Source organism: Gopherus flavomarginatus, chromosome 7, assembly GCF_025201925.1.
Source record: "Gopherus flavomarginatus isolate rGopFla2 chromosome 7, rGopFla2.mat.asm, whole genome shotgun sequence".
NCBI classification, from domain to species: domain Eukaryota; kingdom Metazoa; phylum Chordata; order Testudines; family Testudinidae; genus Gopherus; species Gopherus flavomarginatus.
In genome coordinates this window covers 64,170,964-64,190,401 of record NC_066623.1, presented here as the reverse complement: position 1 = coordinate 64,190,401, position 19,438 = coordinate 64,170,964, and the positions used below count along the sequence as shown (strand labels likewise).

The 19,438-nt window shown below is 39.4% G+C and overlaps 1 protein-coding gene across 2 annotated transcripts in view; it reads right to left on the bottom strand.

Moving 5' to 3' along the window:
* Positions 1–19,438, bottom strand: part of PLA2G4A (phospholipase A2 group IVA) — a 307,311-nt gene that overhangs the window by 24,305 nt on the left and 263,568 nt on the right. For both annotated transcript variants that reach the window (XM_050961422.1, XM_050961423.1), the window contains exons 10-14: positions 17,218–17,332; positions 9,011–9,148; positions 8,568–8,660; positions 4,855–4,926; positions 2,085–2,327 (exon numbers count right to left, since the gene is read on the bottom strand). In XM_050961422.1, coding sequence (XP_050817379.1) covers positions 2,085–2,327; positions 4,855–4,926; positions 8,568–8,660; positions 9,011–9,148; positions 17,218–17,332 — 661 coding nt within the window. The remainder of the gene's footprint in view (positions 1–2,084; positions 2,328–4,854; positions 4,927–8,567; positions 8,661–9,010; positions 9,149–17,217; positions 17,333–19,438) is intronic.

The window sequence follows — 19,438 nt, the reverse complement described above, 5'->3', positions numbered from 1 at the left end:
TCTTGAAAATTTCTAACACACCTTGTGATCTAATGTGATTATGGTGTCTTATAACATATAGGGCTTTTATTCATGTTTATATGTATTTTATGATAATTGTTTATGTATAATACAGTGGCCTGGACTCATGCATGTGGTCATGTCTCTTTCTAGTGGTTGGTCTCAACTACTGTATTTCCTTCTGCCAGCTGCTACTTTTAGCTGAAGCATTAGATGCCTGTACTTTCAATGATGCAGGTCCTGAGTTCAATGCCCACTGTTGACTGTCAAGTATGCCAAAGTGCAGCCCTGGTTTTTTACATATACTATGAGTTTATAAGTTTGTGAAGTGATCAAAGTGAAAAGCACTACACAAATGTCAGCTCTGTTTTTTAAGTTGCCTTTATTTCAGGTCTGTTTAATGTTCCTATTAATAAACAAAAAGAAAACATATTGCTAATTCTGGTCAAATTATATTATTTTTAAAACCACGGATAATAGCAACATGGATAAGGGACATGAAAAATCATGTAATATTTTGAATTTATTTCAAAGGTTCCTTTGAAGCCACTCCTTTAGACTCCCAGGCTCTTGTACAAATATAGATAAATCCATCAGTAGTATCAAAAGTACACTACTGAATAATTCATCTTGGTATAGCCCCTCTGTTCCTAACCACTGAGGGCCCAGTTCTATTGATAGTTACTATTGAGCAAAGTGTAGGGGTTACTCATAATCATAAGCACTATGCTTGGTAGCTTGCAGGACTGGATTCTGATCTTGTAATGTGAGCAAATACTTAGAAATGCAAAAAAAAAATGTCAACAGCAAAAAAACTATTAGAACATGGCTAGGGAAACTCCAAATGACCCATAGTCAAATATTTCTCTCAAGCAGAGGCAGATCTCTGTCTATCTGAGGTTCAATTTCAATCCAAATGAAAACCCTAGAGGTTGAGGGTTTGATGTGCCTTAAACATACCACATTTAATCAAAAGTTATTTTTTCCACAGATCTACTAAGCACTTTCCTGCCTGTTTTAGGCACTATAAATACTACTATAAATATTAAGATTATCCAGTTGTAAACACCTCTGAGCTGAAAAATAATATTTAGAAAGTGGAGAACAGACAGAAATTACTATAGAGCTGTTCAAAAGGATAGTTACATTAACAAATACACATTAGAGAGTCACTTTGTCATTATGGAATTGTAAATACCAGATGTCACTTAAAAGCTCAAGTAACAAATGCAAACTTCCTCCTCCTGCACACACATGGACTAGATATGAAGACATGTGGATGTGCCCAATGGATCAGTCATGCTGAGGTAGAGATTTTAATGAGGAGAAAGGTGTGTCTTAGTGGACTAGCAGAGTAAGAGTGTTCCACACAGTGTGGAGGAAACACCCAGACAGCTGGGAGAGAAGCAAAAAAACAGAGCAGCAAGACTGGAGGCAGAGGCTGATACTTTGAGATCTACAGATGAAAAATGCTATATAAGAACTAACTGTTACTGTTGCTGATCTACTATGGAAAATTCAATGAGTAGGGAAAGGACAGGATTTGTAGATGGGATTGAAGGGGGAGCATTAAGGGAAGAAAATGATGTTGATTGGCAAGACTCATTTCTGCCCCATGCTAATAAGAGAAGGTGAAAAGAGCATGATGGGACATTCCACATAGTCTTTTGTGGGTATTTCAAGAAAGTCAGGAAGTGGCCATGTACAAAAAGTACCTTAGTCAACTCTATCAAGGAAAGAGCAACTCCTCCCCACCCTACAAGTATGTTGTTCTACCAATTCTGACAGGAAGCCTTAGGGTGGGCATCATACAGAACCAACGCATTGCACTTCTATGGAGTCAGTCCTGATGCTGCCACAAGGCCTCGACTTGCCTCATATAGGAATAACACATTGTACTTTACATCACCAGTCATCTTAGTGTGCTTGTAAATATTTAAGACTGCCCCTGTGCAAATGTGCTCTAGCTTTCAGAAGCGTTCAGTTGTAAGCATTCCAGTCTAATGACATGTTCCCACAATTGTACCTCACAGTTTATTCTTTCACTGACGGAAATGCAGTGCACAGATATTTTGTGAACTAACCTGCGACTGCCGTGTCCATTTCATCCTCCTCCACAGATTCCTGAGCACACAGGCCTGCTAGAGGGGAGAGTGGGTACCATGTGTTGAGGTTCAAGCCCAGCATAAAGTTGTGTACTTTCCCAGCACGCCCTTCTCTGGTGTTGAAAAGGGAACTATCTCCCACCAAAGCCATCAGCATGCGCTGGACCCAGCTTTCTTGACTGCTACTTTGAAGTTCTTTTTCAGCCTCAAGGTTTTCAGAACCTGTGTGTAAAAAAACGACCAGCAGTGAAACAGTCAACATGAAAAGTGTCAAAATGAGGCTTCAGCTTCAACATCCTACTGAAACGAAAGGGAGCCTTCACATCTCTCCCAAGACCAAACCATGTCCTGTTCTCATGCACAGCTCAAGTAAATAGAGTTTGCGTAGAGCATTTAAGAGGGGCTGGAGGAATTCTCACTCCTCAACTGTAGAGCATTCATCTAATTTCTTTGCTGCTTCTATAATAGCATGGCTGTGGAGATGACAGGGTACCTGCCACTGTGGGATGGGTGTGGATCCATGTAATAGCACATTCACTGGCCTCTCCAGTGCACCCCTGCCCCCACCATGCCATGCCCCTGTGTTCCAGGAAGATTCCTGCTGTATGACCTAGGCCCTGTTAGGTTGAACCACAGTGGTAGTACTACGTTTAGGACCTCATGTGCTGGTGAAGGGGGATCAGCAGCATTTCACCCATGTGAAAACTCAGGGCTGTATCAGTTCACACTCAGAGCTGTATCTTCACAGACATAAGGAATAAATAGATATACACAAGGATGTAGATATTGAGCTAAATCTTAAATTCTACAAATCTGCATAAAAGAGAAACCTGAGCATTTAATAATTAAGTTACAAAAGTTTTTTCTATGGATCTTGCTTTATCAAAAAAATAATTATTGAAAATCTAAATTTTGGGTCAAGATTGTTCTGATAACATCACCCAAGTAAACTAAAAATGCAATCAAAAGCATAGCACCTACATTAAAGTAACTTGATTTCCAAAAGTAGGAGCATCCATAGCTTCCATTCAAACCTGCAAAGGATCTTACTGCCTGTAGGGCATGACCTTGAGCTCTCCAAACTTTCACCAACTTCTGTAGGTGTTTTGAGTGTTCAAAGAATTTAGATCAGGCCTGATGTTCCAAGTGTAGCATTCTAATATTTCTCTTTAATCCACGGTTCACAATGAGCTATTTTTTATTTAAATAGGGACAGAGCAAGTGTCAAAAGAGTATGAAGTCTGATCTGCAGGTCCTACTGCAGACTTATCCTGTGGAAGTGTGAGAATTATGGAAAGCCCCAGTGCTTACTGTCACAAATCAAGCTGTGTAAACCACATACAGACATACAGGGCCATAAATAATGATTATTTTCTTTATGTTGGTCACTATGACACTGACACAGGACATCTGCAAATAAACACTGAAATTGGTATCTCTCCCTCCCCATTATTTCAAGTCAAAGGAGAAGTGATGAGCTTCTTATTTGACTAGATCTCATTTTCAAAGGTTTGTTTTCCTCCTGCCAGTGCTGGCACCATCATTAAAACCTAAAATAGTGCCTGGAGCTGCATCCTCTCATTGCTTTAGTTGTTAGTGGCGATGTTGATTCTTGTAGAAGAAATAGACACTCAAAACTATGATGTGGTAGGTGCATGAAAGAATAGGGGATTTTAACATAAGAACGGCCATACTGGGTCAGACCAAAGGTCCACCTGGCCCAGTATTCTGTTTTCGGACAGTGGTCAATGATAGGTGCTTCAGAGGGAATGAACAGAACAGGTAATCATCAAGTGAGCCATCCCCTCTCGCCCATTCCCGGTTGAAAACATTTTCATATATAAAAATCAAGATAAAATATTTCAGCAAGATGGAGATAATGGTTAAAAGGTCAAAAGTGCTTAAGTGACTTAAGATCCTAAATCCCATTTCCAAAAGTGACATAGGCACTTAGGAGCCTGAGCCCCACTGCCCTGCAATTAGAATTATGCTCCTAAGTCTCTAAGTCACTTTTTCCAAAACATCGAAGTTCAATTTCCATATTTTACCCAGTATGGTGACCTTAGGTCCTGAATGGCAATACTGATGTCACTCACACAGGTATCTGGAAGCACCGGAAATGCTAATCAAAGACAGTGGACTTAGACTGAGCCACACTCAGCTGAATTTTAGATTCAACAGGCATCTCTAGCTTACTGGGCTGATGACCAAGCCACAGACTCATCTACTTCAGTTTGCTGGGAAAAACAGCTTGATGAGGTTACTGGCTCAACAACTCTCATGTTCTAGGCTTATGTCAAGATGTGGGCTTCTGTGAGGCTCGTTAGAGCAGCACTGCTGGCTTTCGGAGCTGATGTTAAGGCACAAGTCTCTGAGTGCTCATTTGTTTACAAGCTTGAACAGTCTGGGCTGATATGAAGAAAAAGGCCTCTGTCAGGCCTCTTGCTCAGGTCTCTTGGCCTTACTAAGCTAAAGCCAAGGCATATACTTTTTTAAGGTTGCTGGCTCAAGCAGTGGAATTTTACCATTGGCATCAATGGGACCTACAAAGGACAACATACACGGATAAGTCAAACAGGATTAGGCCCATTTTGGGGGTATGTACATGACTGATAGCAACAAAGATCCCTAAATTGTCTTTTTCCATCACAATCACCTTGCTTTAGCTAGACAAATCAACAGTATAAACAGAAAAAGTGGAGCAGGCATAGTAAGTAAAACATGCCCTAGACCATGGGGTTTTCCTTACCTTTAGGTCCCTGTGATTCATCTTCACTGTCTGAACTATCATTGCTCACAAGATGCTTCAGCCTAATATTTTCTGTTGAAAAAAATATACAGTATCTTAAATTGTTAGATCTAAGCTAAATTGTTTGATCTCTAAGGAGATCAAAAAAGTGTCAAGACGTATCATTGTATAGTACTTGTGATAGACAGGAAATGAAAACTAAGCAAGACAGCTGTAGGGACTCAAATTACATTTGGACATAACTATGAAGAATCTATTGTGTGTGATCTTGGTTTGGAATTGTTGCAAAGTTCAGGATGGGTTTGCCCTTTTTTCACAGGAATTCAGCATTATCCAGTGGAATTCTCCTTTCAAGGCAGAAAATCCTCTGAAGAATAGGTGGAATTTTAAGGTGCAGTCCAGACATAAGCAAGGGCAATGCACACTAACATCCACTGTGAATTACAACTACTTATACCAGGGTTGATTTCCCCAAGATTGTAAGCAAAACAACAAAACTAACTATTGTTTTGCAAGCCCACAAAATAAAACTACTTTAATAGAAAATAAGCCTGACAACAAAGCCATATATTCTCCTCTGAATGCATGACTTTAATTTGTGGTAATGGGAATGCCATGTGCATATCAAGTACCCCTCTACATTCTGGGAAATAAAAGAAAACAAGACAATTACATAACTTTAACACAAATCTATTTCAGAGGGAAAAACAAAAAACAAAAACCCAGCAGTTAGGCCAAAGGAATTAACTTCAGTGAAGGAACAGGCATTTTACATTTCACACCATTAATCGAAAGAATGAACACAAGGTACCTATTTGGCAAAAATCTATTTTCCATCAGGATAAGATCATTGTATCTAAAATAATCAAACTCAACCTGAAACTGTAAATTACTTGGTGTTTTTCCAAAACCATAAAAGAATATTAAAAAAAGGTACAGGATTTTTTGAGAGCTGTGCAATTAAAGCAGCAATACATTCCACTGTCAGATCAAATAGCTCAGAAAGGAGATTAATTTATGTGAAAACTATTTTCTAGTCAGCAAACTCTGTTTTCTTTAATTATTTATGCTACTATATTAAAGTAAAAACCTATTTTTAAAATAATCAAGGAAAGCCTTTCTTGAAACAAATGGATTTTCAATTGTCGTTGTCTTTAGTTATTTGACTTCAGTTGAATTATAAGAAAATCATTTTATAAACAGCTTAGTGTTGGAAAATCATCTTCAGCTGATACTGTGGGCAGTGTGTGTTGGAAGAAACAAGCTCACCAAGCTCCCAATATTCTAACTTCTTCTGTTTGGGTGTAAAGATTTAAACTGGGATTTTCAAAGAAGGCACCCAACTGCTATTGAAGCTATGGGAATTTGGTGCCTAACTCCTTTAGGGTCCTTTGAAAATTCCAGCCTTCCTCTCCAAGATAATTTATGATGTAAATAGTCTATACTGGAAACAAGTAATAAAGCCGAAAGAGGACTATCTTCTCATAATTGTTTTGAATAGATATCATAAACCAATTGCCTCTTGCTAAAGAAAACCACCATGTTATTTATGACATAAACCAAATTTTTGTCATGGCAGGACAGAGTTTGTCTTGGGTAGAAAATTCTTTGTTTTGGGATTGTCATTTATATCAAGTATATTATCCAATCAAGGATAAGATCAACTAAAACATTAGGCAAGTAGCAACATGCATTTCCAATACTTCTGCTAGCTCAAGTCAGAAAGCTTGATTGAGAGAGAGTGAGGTTATCAAAAGGCATGTGGAAATTAAATTTAAATGTGCTATACATATAAAGCTATATCTATGTTGATTGTTTATGAGGACTAGTCCTTGTAGGATTAGATATTACACTGTAGAAATCTATACAGACACAGAAGAGTTTCTGTCATTACAGATTTTCTCCTTAGATATTTTCACTCTTGCGAACTAAATAGCTACTGTCAATGCTAACAGTACGCAACAAAGACAAACGTTACAAATTCTTAGATGATAACAAAGAATATCTGATAAGACAAAAATTAACAACCAAAAAAAGAAACTATTAAAAGCCACAAATATAGATTTTGAATGTCAAAGATGTATTTTTTAAAGAAAACTATATGAGAAATAGCTTATTTAATTCTTATGTTCAGTGTGGCTTATAGGTTTTGGGTAAAGTCCTGGTTCCACTGAACTCAGCTGAAGTTTTGTCACTGACTTTAATTGGCCAGGATTCCATCGTATAAGTTTTATAGTTTTGCCAGCATAATATAGTTCAGGTTTCATCACCCTTTCCATGGTAAACTCTCACTTTGAGGTATTTTGTATTTGTCTTTAAAAATTCTCACAAACAGGAAACATCTCAAACCAAGAGCAAAGATTTTTGTAATGTAAAAAGTTGAACAATATTTTTGGAAGTGTAAAAAATAGATAATATTTTTTAAGGATTTTTTCCAGAGAAAAGTTCTCTTTAAAAATTCAGAGTGATGCCCTGTTCTATTAAAGCAATTAAGTATAGGCATAACTTTAAACACATAAGTAAACTTAGTGATTTTTATAGGGCTACTCGTGCTTAAACTTAAGTATCTGCTGAAGTATTATGCTCACTAATGCCTTAATTCCTATGTTTCGGTACCTCAAAAATTAACTCAAATAGACAGATTATTATATTAATCAGATTATTTTTTCTTTATGCAGTGAGTTTCGCTGCTCATGAACTATACCAGACAGAAAGCCCTGTAAGCTGAATTTTTCTATTTGACAGAAGACAGGAGCAGCATGACAAAGCTAGCTTCTCCATATTGTCCCAGCAATAGTCTCAACTACCAGACAGAAGAGATAGTGGAGTTTTTATGTACAGCCAACCCTCATCCACTCAAGTCAGGCCATGGACACAGGTGCTGACTATTCTGGTTTATTTAGTGGTTTAAATGCATTTCATGAGCACCTATCCACCGTCTCTGGACACAGTACAGGAGTAAAAATCATTCCAATATCAAAAGCTTTTAGAAAACCCCAAACTAGCATTTTTGAAAGATGTACCTTACCACAACCATCAAGCTCTAACATTCCCCTCCCTACAATGATGTGGACACTTGTCCAGTAGAAAGTGAACAGAGACCACTAAACCAGTTTCACGGAAACTAAACTATCATCAGATGGTAAGAATTTAGGGCACCCTGGAATAGAATGGACCTGGCAACCAAAAGGTGAAAAGCTGCATTATCTCTTTATCAATTACATGAGTAGTCCCATCCTCAAAAGACATTTATTATAATTGCAGGTAGCCATGAGGCCAGGTTTTCAGTCTGTTGGCTCCTGAAGCTGACCACATCAATCAGAAAAAGCACTTTGGTGTACATATATTTAAACCATCATGTTTTTTTTTAAATCTGTTTAAAGAATATTTATGTGCAAGACCCCTCCTCTTCCAATAGCCCTGACACAGGTCAAGTACAGCACCTATTCAGACTACAAATAAATAAAACCGGGGAAAGTATTGAAAAAGTAAGCCAATACTAATTCTCTTCCCCTGCCCTCCAAGTCCTTTGCTGGTGCCTATCAATGTAAATTGGTGAAAGGAAATTTTCCTGGCTTTTGACATGCAAGAAAAGGTTAACATAGTGTCATACACCCACACACAGATCTAGAGTGATAGTGATGTTTGAGTTATTAATTCACTAAAATCTTAATACCAGTTGCTGGCTAATAGATTTGTTTTTGTTACATTACCTAATTCTTCCTCCATGGTGGGACCTTTATTATGAGAATTGGAAACTCCAAGTACTCTGTTAAATAATATAGAAAATGCACTGCCCCAGACACCTGAAATGGGAAGAAAATGACTAAATCAATGGAAACTTGCAGAACAAAACATATATGAAATTATTTAAATAGCTAATTCTACTTTGAGAATGCACTGGAATAACACAAACAATGAGATTTTGGGACAGATTAGATCCTAAACTTAGATGTGCACCACATCAGGAAATTCCCATCACTGAATATGGAACCATTCTTATGGGTTCCCATCAGACTATTAAGATATGACTTTTCATATAGAGGTTATTCTTGTGTCAGACTGTTTCTGATTACAGAAAGACAAATTTAAAAGCACTGGAAAGAGGAGAATTGAAATGTCAGTTTGGTTTTATTCATTTTAATCATTTACTTACCCATGAAGAAGTGCAAGGGGTTTTCTTCATGTTTTTTAACCACTGTTCCCATAAAAAATTTACTTCCAAACAAATCAGGAGGCATAAATGTGCCATACTTCGCCATACCAATCTCATATGGACTGAATTCCACCCAATCTGCATGCATTAGATAAAGAAATTAGCTCACATTTTCCCTCTAGTCATAAATGCAGCATGAACAAAAACAATTCATCTGTAACATACACAAATGGATGGCACCTTTCTCCAATAGGAAAGAAAAGCATATAAGGAAATATACTTGCTGGTAAATTGTTCCCTGTTCATCTGATATAAAATACCAGAGGTATAATTAAATTGAAAGTGTTTCTCCAGGACACATGTAATCTGGGTATGCCACTAGGTCAAGAACCCCTGGAAATGTCTTCCAAGTTATGCAGAAGTCAAAACTCCCTTGGACTTCAATTGGTGTTTTGATCCTGAAGTTAAATTGGAAACCTCACCTATTCTTATCATAACCAAATTTGTTGAAAAAATTAGGCAGGCAGTGTCAGGGGAGAGATAGTGAAACAGGCTATACAACATCTGAGTTCCATCTCATGCGTCAATGTGAATCACCAATACAAATTCCAACAATGGCAGCGATCCTCAGGGATTGCTGGGTATACAATATTATAGGTTTCTCTCTCTTTCATTATGAGTTTACTGAAAATTTGAAGTATGGCGACGGGTAGAGCAGATGAAATTGTTTTAAATTGCACAAAGCTTTGAAGAGACTCCAGAAGTAAAATCTGGATTTCACCAAAGACTCAGACTTATAGAGAAATACAATTAGAACAGACAGGGTTGGGAGCCAGTTAAAAAGTTTACTAACAACAGAGAATGCAAAAACATTGTAACTATAATACAATTTCTTTTTTCCTTATAAAGTTTACATATACAAGGAGACTGTACATTTTGTAGCTTGTCCAACACTTAATAAATGCATGGGGTAAAAATTTCAAAAGCCTGAGTGACTTAGGAGCTTAGATGCAACCGATGAAAGCTTATGCTCCAATACGTCTGTTAGTCTATAAGGTGTCACAGGACTCTTTGCTGCTTTTAGGAGCTTGAGTTCCACTTCCAAAAGTGACCTACACTTTTCAACATCTAAATCTCGTTGACTTGCAGTAGGAGATGGGTTCTAAATATCTTTTGAAAATGGAATTTAGATGTTTTTGAAAATTTTACCCCAAATCCAGTGAAATGCATTCACATTATAGGATTCAGCTCTAAATCATGAATTAATAAAAGAAAATGATGGTAGACAAAAATACAAACTAACATATCTGGTCTTCATTCACTTTGACTTATAATTGAATCAATTCTTTTCAACAACAATAACCTATTTGAGTGCCCTTATAAATCAATCATCAACACTGAAGGAAGTGAAATATCATTTATCATATGACTTCTTGTTCATATAAATTTCCAAAACATAGCAACCAGGGTGGATAAAAATCAATGATTTTTTTTAATACAAAAATTCAGATTTCTTTGATTTAAATCAGATTTTTTTGATAAAATGCTTTTTGAGGAAAAACCCTATCTAGAGATAGTTTTAATTAAGATACATTACAGTTCAAAGATATCTCATCATGGAATAAGGATTATAAATTCTAATTCTATAGTATGAGACAATATATTTATGTAATGTTTAAGAAAAGTTTTCTAAATGAGTTCCAATATTTCATGGATTAGGGACCCAATCTTATGGGGTTTCAGGGGCTTCTGTATAGATTATTTAGATTAATCTTTCTATCTACCCAGTGGGACTCAGTGCTCAGTTTAGAAGATACCATCAGAGATGCTTAGTTTTGCAGTTCTCAAACTGTGGATTTGTGTATCCACAGGTAACATGCTTGTTAACAGTAAAAATGTTTTAAACTAAATAATAGAGGTGAGAAATAACAGACCTCAACCCTATTGACCCTCTTCAAATTTGTGTACACAGAGTCAGTCCCTTACCTCTCTCTAAAAGTGCAAAGTTTCAAAAAGTCCAACGAATAGAAGATTTTGGGGGGGTGGAATAGATCTGGACAAAGAGAAGAAGTCTGGAGATAAATGTGAGAAGGGAGGGACAGGCAGTAGAAGCAGAAGTCAAACTGCTTGAGCAGCATATTCCAGAAGCCTTGAGGCCTTTCTGAGTGTAGCCTTCATTGATTTGAGATCTACCATACATTCTCTCACTAGAAGGGAAAATGTATAATGGCAGCAGGCTGTAAAAGAGACTTAATTTGGGAATAAGAACCATTCAAGAAATATGTTTGCTGATGATGCTTTAAAGAAAGTCACACCAGTGAACTGATGGAAATCACTTAAGCACTTGGATTCACAGACTGTTGAAGTGATAATCTCACTTTTTTGATAACATGCTTTTTGAGGAAAAACTCTATCTAAAGATAGTTTTAATTAAGATACATGACAGCTCAAAGATATCTCCTCATGGAATAGGGATTATAAATTCTAATTCTATAGTATGAGACAATATATTCATGTAGTATATAAGAAAAGTTTTGTAAATGAGTTCCAATATTTCACGGATTAGGGATAATCTCACTTTTAACAGCAGTAGCTTTTTCTGCCAGTGTAGAAAGAATATTTTCTTCCTTTGGACTAATTCATTCCAAACTGAGAAATTGCTTGGGACCTGAAAAAGCAAGAAAGCTTGTTTTTCTTTTCCAGATTATGAACAAACCGGAAAATGAAGGTGAAGATGACTGAGTTAGCTGCAGAAGCCAATATTTCAGATTTCTCATATTGACCTGGCTAACATAGTTAATTTAATTTGTTTTTTTAAATATTTCATTTAACTATTATAGTTAAAATTTTAACAAAAACAAACATGATTTTAAAAAACTTGAATATTCAACTAAATTCAAAAATTCATATGTTTGTTTTGTTAAAATATTATGTTTGCTGTTGAAGAAAAAATCCAGAATACATTACGTTGTTTTAATTAAATAAAACAATTTAAATGTCTGTCTGGCGATGTTCTCCTCCTAATACAGCATGGCAAGAAAATCTTCCAAATATTAATGATTAACCTGCTGAATTGGAGATATTTATGAAGTCATTGGGAGGTGAACTATCTGCTTCAATTACCTTTGGTTAATGAAATAACCAAACAATCATTCATTTTCTGATACAGCTGTAAAACTAACCTGAAAAGTTTTCAAAATAAATCACTTTAAAAATGTATAGTGTGTAACTTCTAAAAATGAAACCTACATCTATCTCTGAGTTGTGAAGAATATGTATTAAGGTTATAACAACCAACAAGAATGCGCTTTTATGTAGAAATCTATGATTAAATTGAGTCTTCCTGATTAGTGATTTAAATCATGATTTCAATCAATTTGATTTAAATCAAATCCATCCTGATAGTAACTTTGGATCATTGACTTAAGGTGACTTAAAACATATTATAAACATACCAAAGACTCAAAGAAGAGAGAAGACACTAGCATTCGATTCCTAATGTCAACAAAACTTCTGAATACATGAAAATGGCACCTCCGAGAAAGCTTTTTAATTTGAAGGAATGTTTTCTTGTATAGAGTTTAATGAAATCAATGTGACTGGTGATGTACCAGTATAAGTAGCAGCCTAATGTTAGAACACAGTGTTTGGCTAACAACGTGTTGTCTGCAGGTTTTATTTTTTTAACTCCTTTGAGACAATTAATTCTTGCTTGTGCAAGAAACTGCTTAGAGAGATTCCAGCAAAATGCAAGATGTTAAGCTTATTCTCAGATGCTGGTGAAATTCAGAGATCTGGTTAAAAATAAAATAAAAAGGAAACCATATCTGTCTGAAGAGGAAATATTTGACCAGGACTACTGTGTCATTCAAACTTCACAGCCTGGCAAGGTTGTTATCTGATCAAAATATACTATTCATGCCCAAGCAAAAACACTTCAAGTGTTTCACACATACAGGTACAGGCATGGCAGGAAATGTAGAGCGTCAAAGATAGTAATCTGGAAGTTAATGCACTTTAGCACTTTGATCTTAATAGTGTAACTAAATTTAGGAACAGCATGGCCAGAAAACCAACAAATTAAATGCATCTGTCATAGCCAAGCTTTGGAATTTGCATAGAGGAAGATAATTTTTCTATTCAGACCCAGAGCATAGGGAACTCAAGGGATCCTTTTTCCTATAATTAACTGATCTCACTTTTAGTCACTCATCTCGTTGGAGACGGGTGGTGTCTCAGTGGTAGGACAGGACTCAAACTGTCCTGAGACACAAGCTTTGACCTGAAGGGAAGAAGCTATCATAGTGTAAATAATGATACATCTATGTTCAGTACTCTTTGTAGTTATATCAATACCCTGGTAAGGCAATGAACCTAGAAAAATCTTAATATGTAATTACTGTCAAAATCCCTTATATTTTGTTTTTCTTATTGCACTGTATAAATCTTGTTTTATAATACTATGTCTGGAAATGGAATAGTCATTTTCCCCCTGTAAGGAGTTGCGGTGGTTTGGTTTTGAACACTTGTGGCAATGCCCTTTTTAAAGGCACTTATATCAAAATAAGTTACGTAAGTTCCTCATCTGAGACCTGATCCAAACATTATTGAAGTCAAAGGAGGTACCACCAATTGACTTCAATGTTGCTTGCATCTGTCCCCTGATGTAAATCAGTGCAACTCCATTGTGGAATTATATGGATTTACACTAGCTGAGTAGATGGCAATTTTGACCTATTCTGATACAGGAGGCAGACAGTGAGGAATCCCATTGGCTTCAATGGGACCTCAATAAGGGATGCAAAATTTAGCTTCTTGTATGTGGCAATATTGAGAAAGTAAGTGCACCATAAGAAAGTGTTTCCAACTTGAACCATGCAACTTACACACTAATGTGAAGTGGTGCATTCATGCACTTTACTCTCTCTGAAATGTTGGTAACAATCATGGGTTTGCTATACTCAATTTCAGGTGCAGAAGCTCAAAAACTAAACTTGGATTGACCTGGCTTTAGCTAACTCTTCTTTCTGTTGCAATTTGCCTTTTATATGTAAAGAAATTTGGGAAATCCACAGTAGATGTACATGTTTTGTGAACTCAGATTTCTCACGACAGGTAAATCTGACTAACTACAGCTATATATGCTGGTGCTGTGAATCTGTCAGTTCTTACAAGGGTCACTGTCTGACTATACTTTAGTAAAAATAGCTGGATAGGTTTTTTTTAAAGTTATCTCAGTAAAAACTTTCCTGAAATAAATCATATTAATTATGTTTAGTTAGTAATTATTACTGTTCTGGGCATGACCGGCGCCACTAGGGTCAGAAATACTATGAATAGAATGAACACTAAGAGCCTTGAGCATAAAAGCAGATGGTGCAAGATTTCAATCAGCTGCCATCACCTTTCTGAGGAATGTTATCTTATACAATTAATGCACCTCAACAAGAAGGAACAAGACAGGATTTATCTTACATCCATAACTTAATAAGTAAGAAAGTGGAAGTATTTTTGTTCAAAACCTACTGTATCTCAAGTCAAGACAGGTTATGCAATTATATAAGGAGGGAATGGTTTAGAAAATTATACTGGATGGAAAACTTCAAGAGCATGGTACACTAAATACACTGATAAGGATGAAAGTCTTAAAATAACACTGTTAAGTTAAAAGAAATATTTAGAAGGAAAGGTGGTCTTGTGTTTCAGACATTAGAGTTGGACTCAGGTATATATATATATATATATATATATATATTCTCATATCTCATAGAACTGGAAGGGACCCTGAAAAGTCATTGGGTTCAGCCCCCTGCCTTCATTAGCAAAACCAAGCCCTGATTTTTGCCCCAGATCCCTAAGTGCCCTCTGCAAAGATTGAACTCACACCTCTAGGTTTAGCAGGCCCATGCTCAAACCTATCCCTCCCCCTAGCAGAGTTGATGGACAGCTCCATCACCTCCATCCAGTGGAAAACTTAAACTTTTCCTCAAAAAAAAAAAAAATACTGACAGCATCTTCAGTTTTCAGCTGAAAATGTTTCAGTTTTCCATTGTGAAGTAGAATATTTTTGAGGAAAGCAGACACTTTGCACAAACATTTTCATTTGGTCAAAAATCTAAAATATCTGGTTCAATTTCCATATACTTATGAACTTCAATAAACTTTAATCATTGCTTAAAATTAACCCAACCTCTTTTGTAATTCTCACAGTGGGACCAGTACCGGATTTACCATGCACTGGGCCCACAGTCCAAAGGGGACTCGGTCCAGCCCACCTCTTCTCCGCCCCCCCCCCACCCTCCATGGGGGCAGAAGCTTGATGCTGCTGACTCCTGGGGCTCCTGCTGCAGCAGGGCAGGATCTGCTGGCAGCCACGCTCCACCCCTGCCTCTTCTCACGAGGGTGCTATATTCCCTCCCCTCCCCCTCCCTGCCACCGATCAGCTGTTTGCCGGCAGGAAGGAGAGGGAAGAGTGGAGCCTCAGCACGCTCACTGCTCCGGGGGTGGGGGGAAGGAGAAGAAGGAGAAGAGGTGGGGGCGGGGCCTTGGGGAAGGGGCTGGAATTGGGGCATACCCCCTCCAGCCCCCTGCCGTGAGCACCCTATGACCCAAGCCGACACCCCCAGCCCTCAGTCCACCCTGAACCCTGCACCCCCTCACACACACCCAGCCCCCTGCACTTCCCACACACCTCCAACCCTCTGCACCCCCCTCACACACACCTAGCCCCCTGCCCTGACCCCTGCACTCCCCACACACCTCCCCAGCCTCCTGCCCTGATTCCTGCATCCCCTCTCATGCCCACCGTTCCCTGCCCTGACTCTTGCACCCCCTCACACCTCTCCAGCCCCTTGCCTTGACTTCTGCACCCCTTATACATACCCAGCCACCCCACACCCCATGCCTTGACTCATTCACGCTCCCACATCTCCACCCCCACCCTGAGCACCAAACAGGAGCTCCTGAACCCCACCCCATTCCCACCTGCACCCCTTACAGAAAACAGGAGCTGCCCCAGGTAAGCGCTCCACACCCCAACCTCCTGCCCCAACCCTGAGTCCCCATTTGTACTCTAATTCCTGGCCAGACCCCAGACCTCAACTTTTTTTTACATTTTTTTTTATAAAGCACTCTTATCCAAAGTATTTTACAATAATTAGCTAACGATACAAGCAATATTTGGAAAGATCATTAAGTGGTCTGTCAAGACCCTCCATGATTTTCAAGAGGTCTGTTGAAAAATAAGTTAGACTAGAACAATCAAATACCTCTCTTTATTTTCATTTACTTGCTATTACTTATAGGAGGAGAATGAAGAAAAAAAGAATGAAAAACAGAGGCAGGAGGAGATAAGAAAGAATGTTCTTTTTCTTGGCTGGGTCCCAAGAAGGGGCCCTGAAAATGAAGCTGAGCACAGGGCCAGGGGCCCCCACTATCTCTAAATCCACCACTGACTGTCATGTCAGCTGGGCTGGGGATACTGTGTCAGCTGTTCCCCACAGTCTCCAACCTACCTGGGCAGTACAGCAGACATGTCCCTGCCCACTAGGTCCTCTCCACTCCCTAGCCCACCCACCACTTGCTACCCGCTCCCCCCGGCTTTTCTGGCAGCCCTGTTGCCAGGTATCCAGTTTTAGACTGGAAATTCCAGTAGAAAATGGGACCTGAGTGTCTGGTTAGCACTGCTGACTGGAAACCAAAAGTCCGGTTATAGGAGCAACCACATTAGCCTCTGCTCCTCCCACTCCCAACACCCACCCCAGAGGGCTGGAAGAGAACCCAGGAGGAGGGGCAGCTCAGTGCAGAGAGAGACGAAGAGAATGGGCTAGAATCAGGTTGGTACCCGCTCTATGTGGGCAGAGTGTGTGGGGGGGATCCTGTTCACCCCCTCCCCAGCCCTGTTGTGCTTGCAGTTTACCCCAGCCCCTCCCTTGCTCCAGGGACCAACCCTAGTTCCTGCCCCACTAAGCTTTTGCCCCTGGCCCCTCTTACAATCTTTCCCGGGGGGGCCCACAAATACGTTTGGGGACGGGCCCAAAAAAAGTTAATCCAGCCCTGAGTGGAACCAATGATTCAAGATTTATCCAAGCCATGGGATATACTTAGTCCAAAAAAGAATTAAGAATAAGTAGGACTTTTTTAAAAGTGTGTGTGAGTGGGAGGGGAACCTCACAAATGACAACTAAATAAAGAGATTGAAAACATACCTGCAAACATAAGTTCTGACACATCAGGTTTGACATGGAGACAAGTAAAGAGTGGCAGAGCACACTGTGCTTCATTGACTTTCTCCTTCATCTTGCTCAAAGTGGTATTCATCCTCTGCAAAATAGATAGATAAATAAATAAATAAATAAATAAATAAGAGGAGAGAAGTTACATAAAAACTATTGGTACAAGATAGTCTGGAAATGGATGACCTGCTGCTAGTTGGGAAGACTTCTAGTTTCGTTGAAATCATCAAAAGAGAGGAAGGACATTCTGAAAAATCAGAATGCATCACCATCAAAGGAGCTAATCTCTATGAATGTCACTATCTCTACAACACATGTTAATGTACAGGAATCAAGGTAGTAAATGCTTAAAGCAGCTCCCATTCTCACTGAACTATTTACCATATCTGAGAGCAGGGGGAGACTTTGGGGACCTCATTGGGGGTGTTCTGAAAATTTGGCAGAGATATGCAAGATGAAGTCAGTGTCTCCCATACACTCTGTTTCCTGTGACTGCTGGGGTAGCAGTATTGGTGGACACTGAAGATTCTTATCTTCTGTTGTTATAACTGGGCTTGTCTACATGCTATTCCAGAATAGCTATTTCTGATTAAATTCCTTGTGTGGATACTCCTATTCCAGAATGAGACTGATTTATTCTGAATTATATCAATCTGGATTAAGAAAATTCAGAACGTACTACTCTTAGCCCATAATAAGAGCATCAACACATGAAGTTAATTGGGAATAGTTAATCTGCTTTAAATGCATACCTGGCTTTATTCCAGATTAATTTTCACGTGTAGACAAGCCCTAAGAATAAGCATCAAGAAAAATATATTAGAAGGCTAGGAAGGTCATCAAAACCTTAATGCTTTCTCTTAGGCTGAACCACCATTTAGTAAAATGTGATAGATATAATAAATGTGATCTACTGCATAGGACAGAATCCTAGGAGCCAAGAATCCTGGGTTCTAGTTCCAGCTCTATCAATGACTTGTTGCTTCAATTTGCATATTCAGCTAAATTCTCTGGGCTATTGTTTGTTCCTCTATATAACAGGAATAGTAATTCTAACCAACCTCACCCCAAGAGCTGTTTTGCCGTCCTCTCTGTCGATATTTTACTGCTATTAACCTTGGAATAAGTCAATATCTGTATAGGTTATTTGTACATATGCACACTATAGAGTATCAGACCAATCCATAATAGTCTATTAGTGTATTTCATTATATAAGTACTCTTTGCTTACAGTACCTGATAAAAGGCAAATCCTGCTCACACGATTCACTGGACTTCAACAAGTCTATTATATGGTTTGGTCAAGCAGGAGCAGGGGCGGTTCTAGGCATTTTGCCGCCCCAAGCATGGCAGGCAGGCTGCCTTCAGCGGCTTGCCTGCGGAGGGTCTGCTGGTCCCACAGCTTCGGCGGACCTCCCGCAGGCGTGGGACCAGCAGAAGCCACCGAAGGCAGCCTGCCCGCCGTCCTCGCGGCGACCGGCAGGAAGCCGCCTGTGGCTTGCCGCCCCAAGCATGTGCTTGGCGTGCTGGGGTCTGGAGTCGCCCCTGAGCAGGAGTGCCTTTAATACTGCACAACAGTACTATCCTATGGCATCTCTTTCACTTCCAGAAAATTGGTGTAGCTTAAAACAGCCCTGGGAGAGGGCTGCGACGGAGGAAAAGCTAGGCTGATTGAGGGAAGCAGCCAGAGGGGGGACTGCACCCCAATCAGGCCACAGCTGGCCCTATAAAAGGGCTGAGGGCCAGAGGCTGAAAAAGACACAAGAGTCTCTCTCTGGCTCTAGAGAGAGAAAGACCTGGCTGCCTGGGAAGCTGAGCAGGGTACCTGAGGTGGAGCAGTGCTGGGTGAAGGCGCAGAGGGAGCTAAGAAGCCCCAGCCTAGCAAAACTCCAGGCTGCAGGCTGAGTTAAGGGCCCACAAAGGGTACTGAGGCTGCAGAGGGGCAACCCAGAGACAGGCAGAGGCAGCTGGTCCAACCCCCCTTCTGACGATGAGCAGTTTATAGACTACAGTATGCCCCAGGGAGCGGGGCTAGATGATGACAGACAGTAGCCACTGAGGCAAGGTGGGGATAGGGGGTTGGGAGTTCCCCTGGGTGGGGGGACCCAGACTGTAGGATGCTGCTTGGGGCAGAACCCCCTGGGTAAAGGGCACCGGGGTCTGGGAAGGACACGGGGCCAGTGGCAGTGAGACA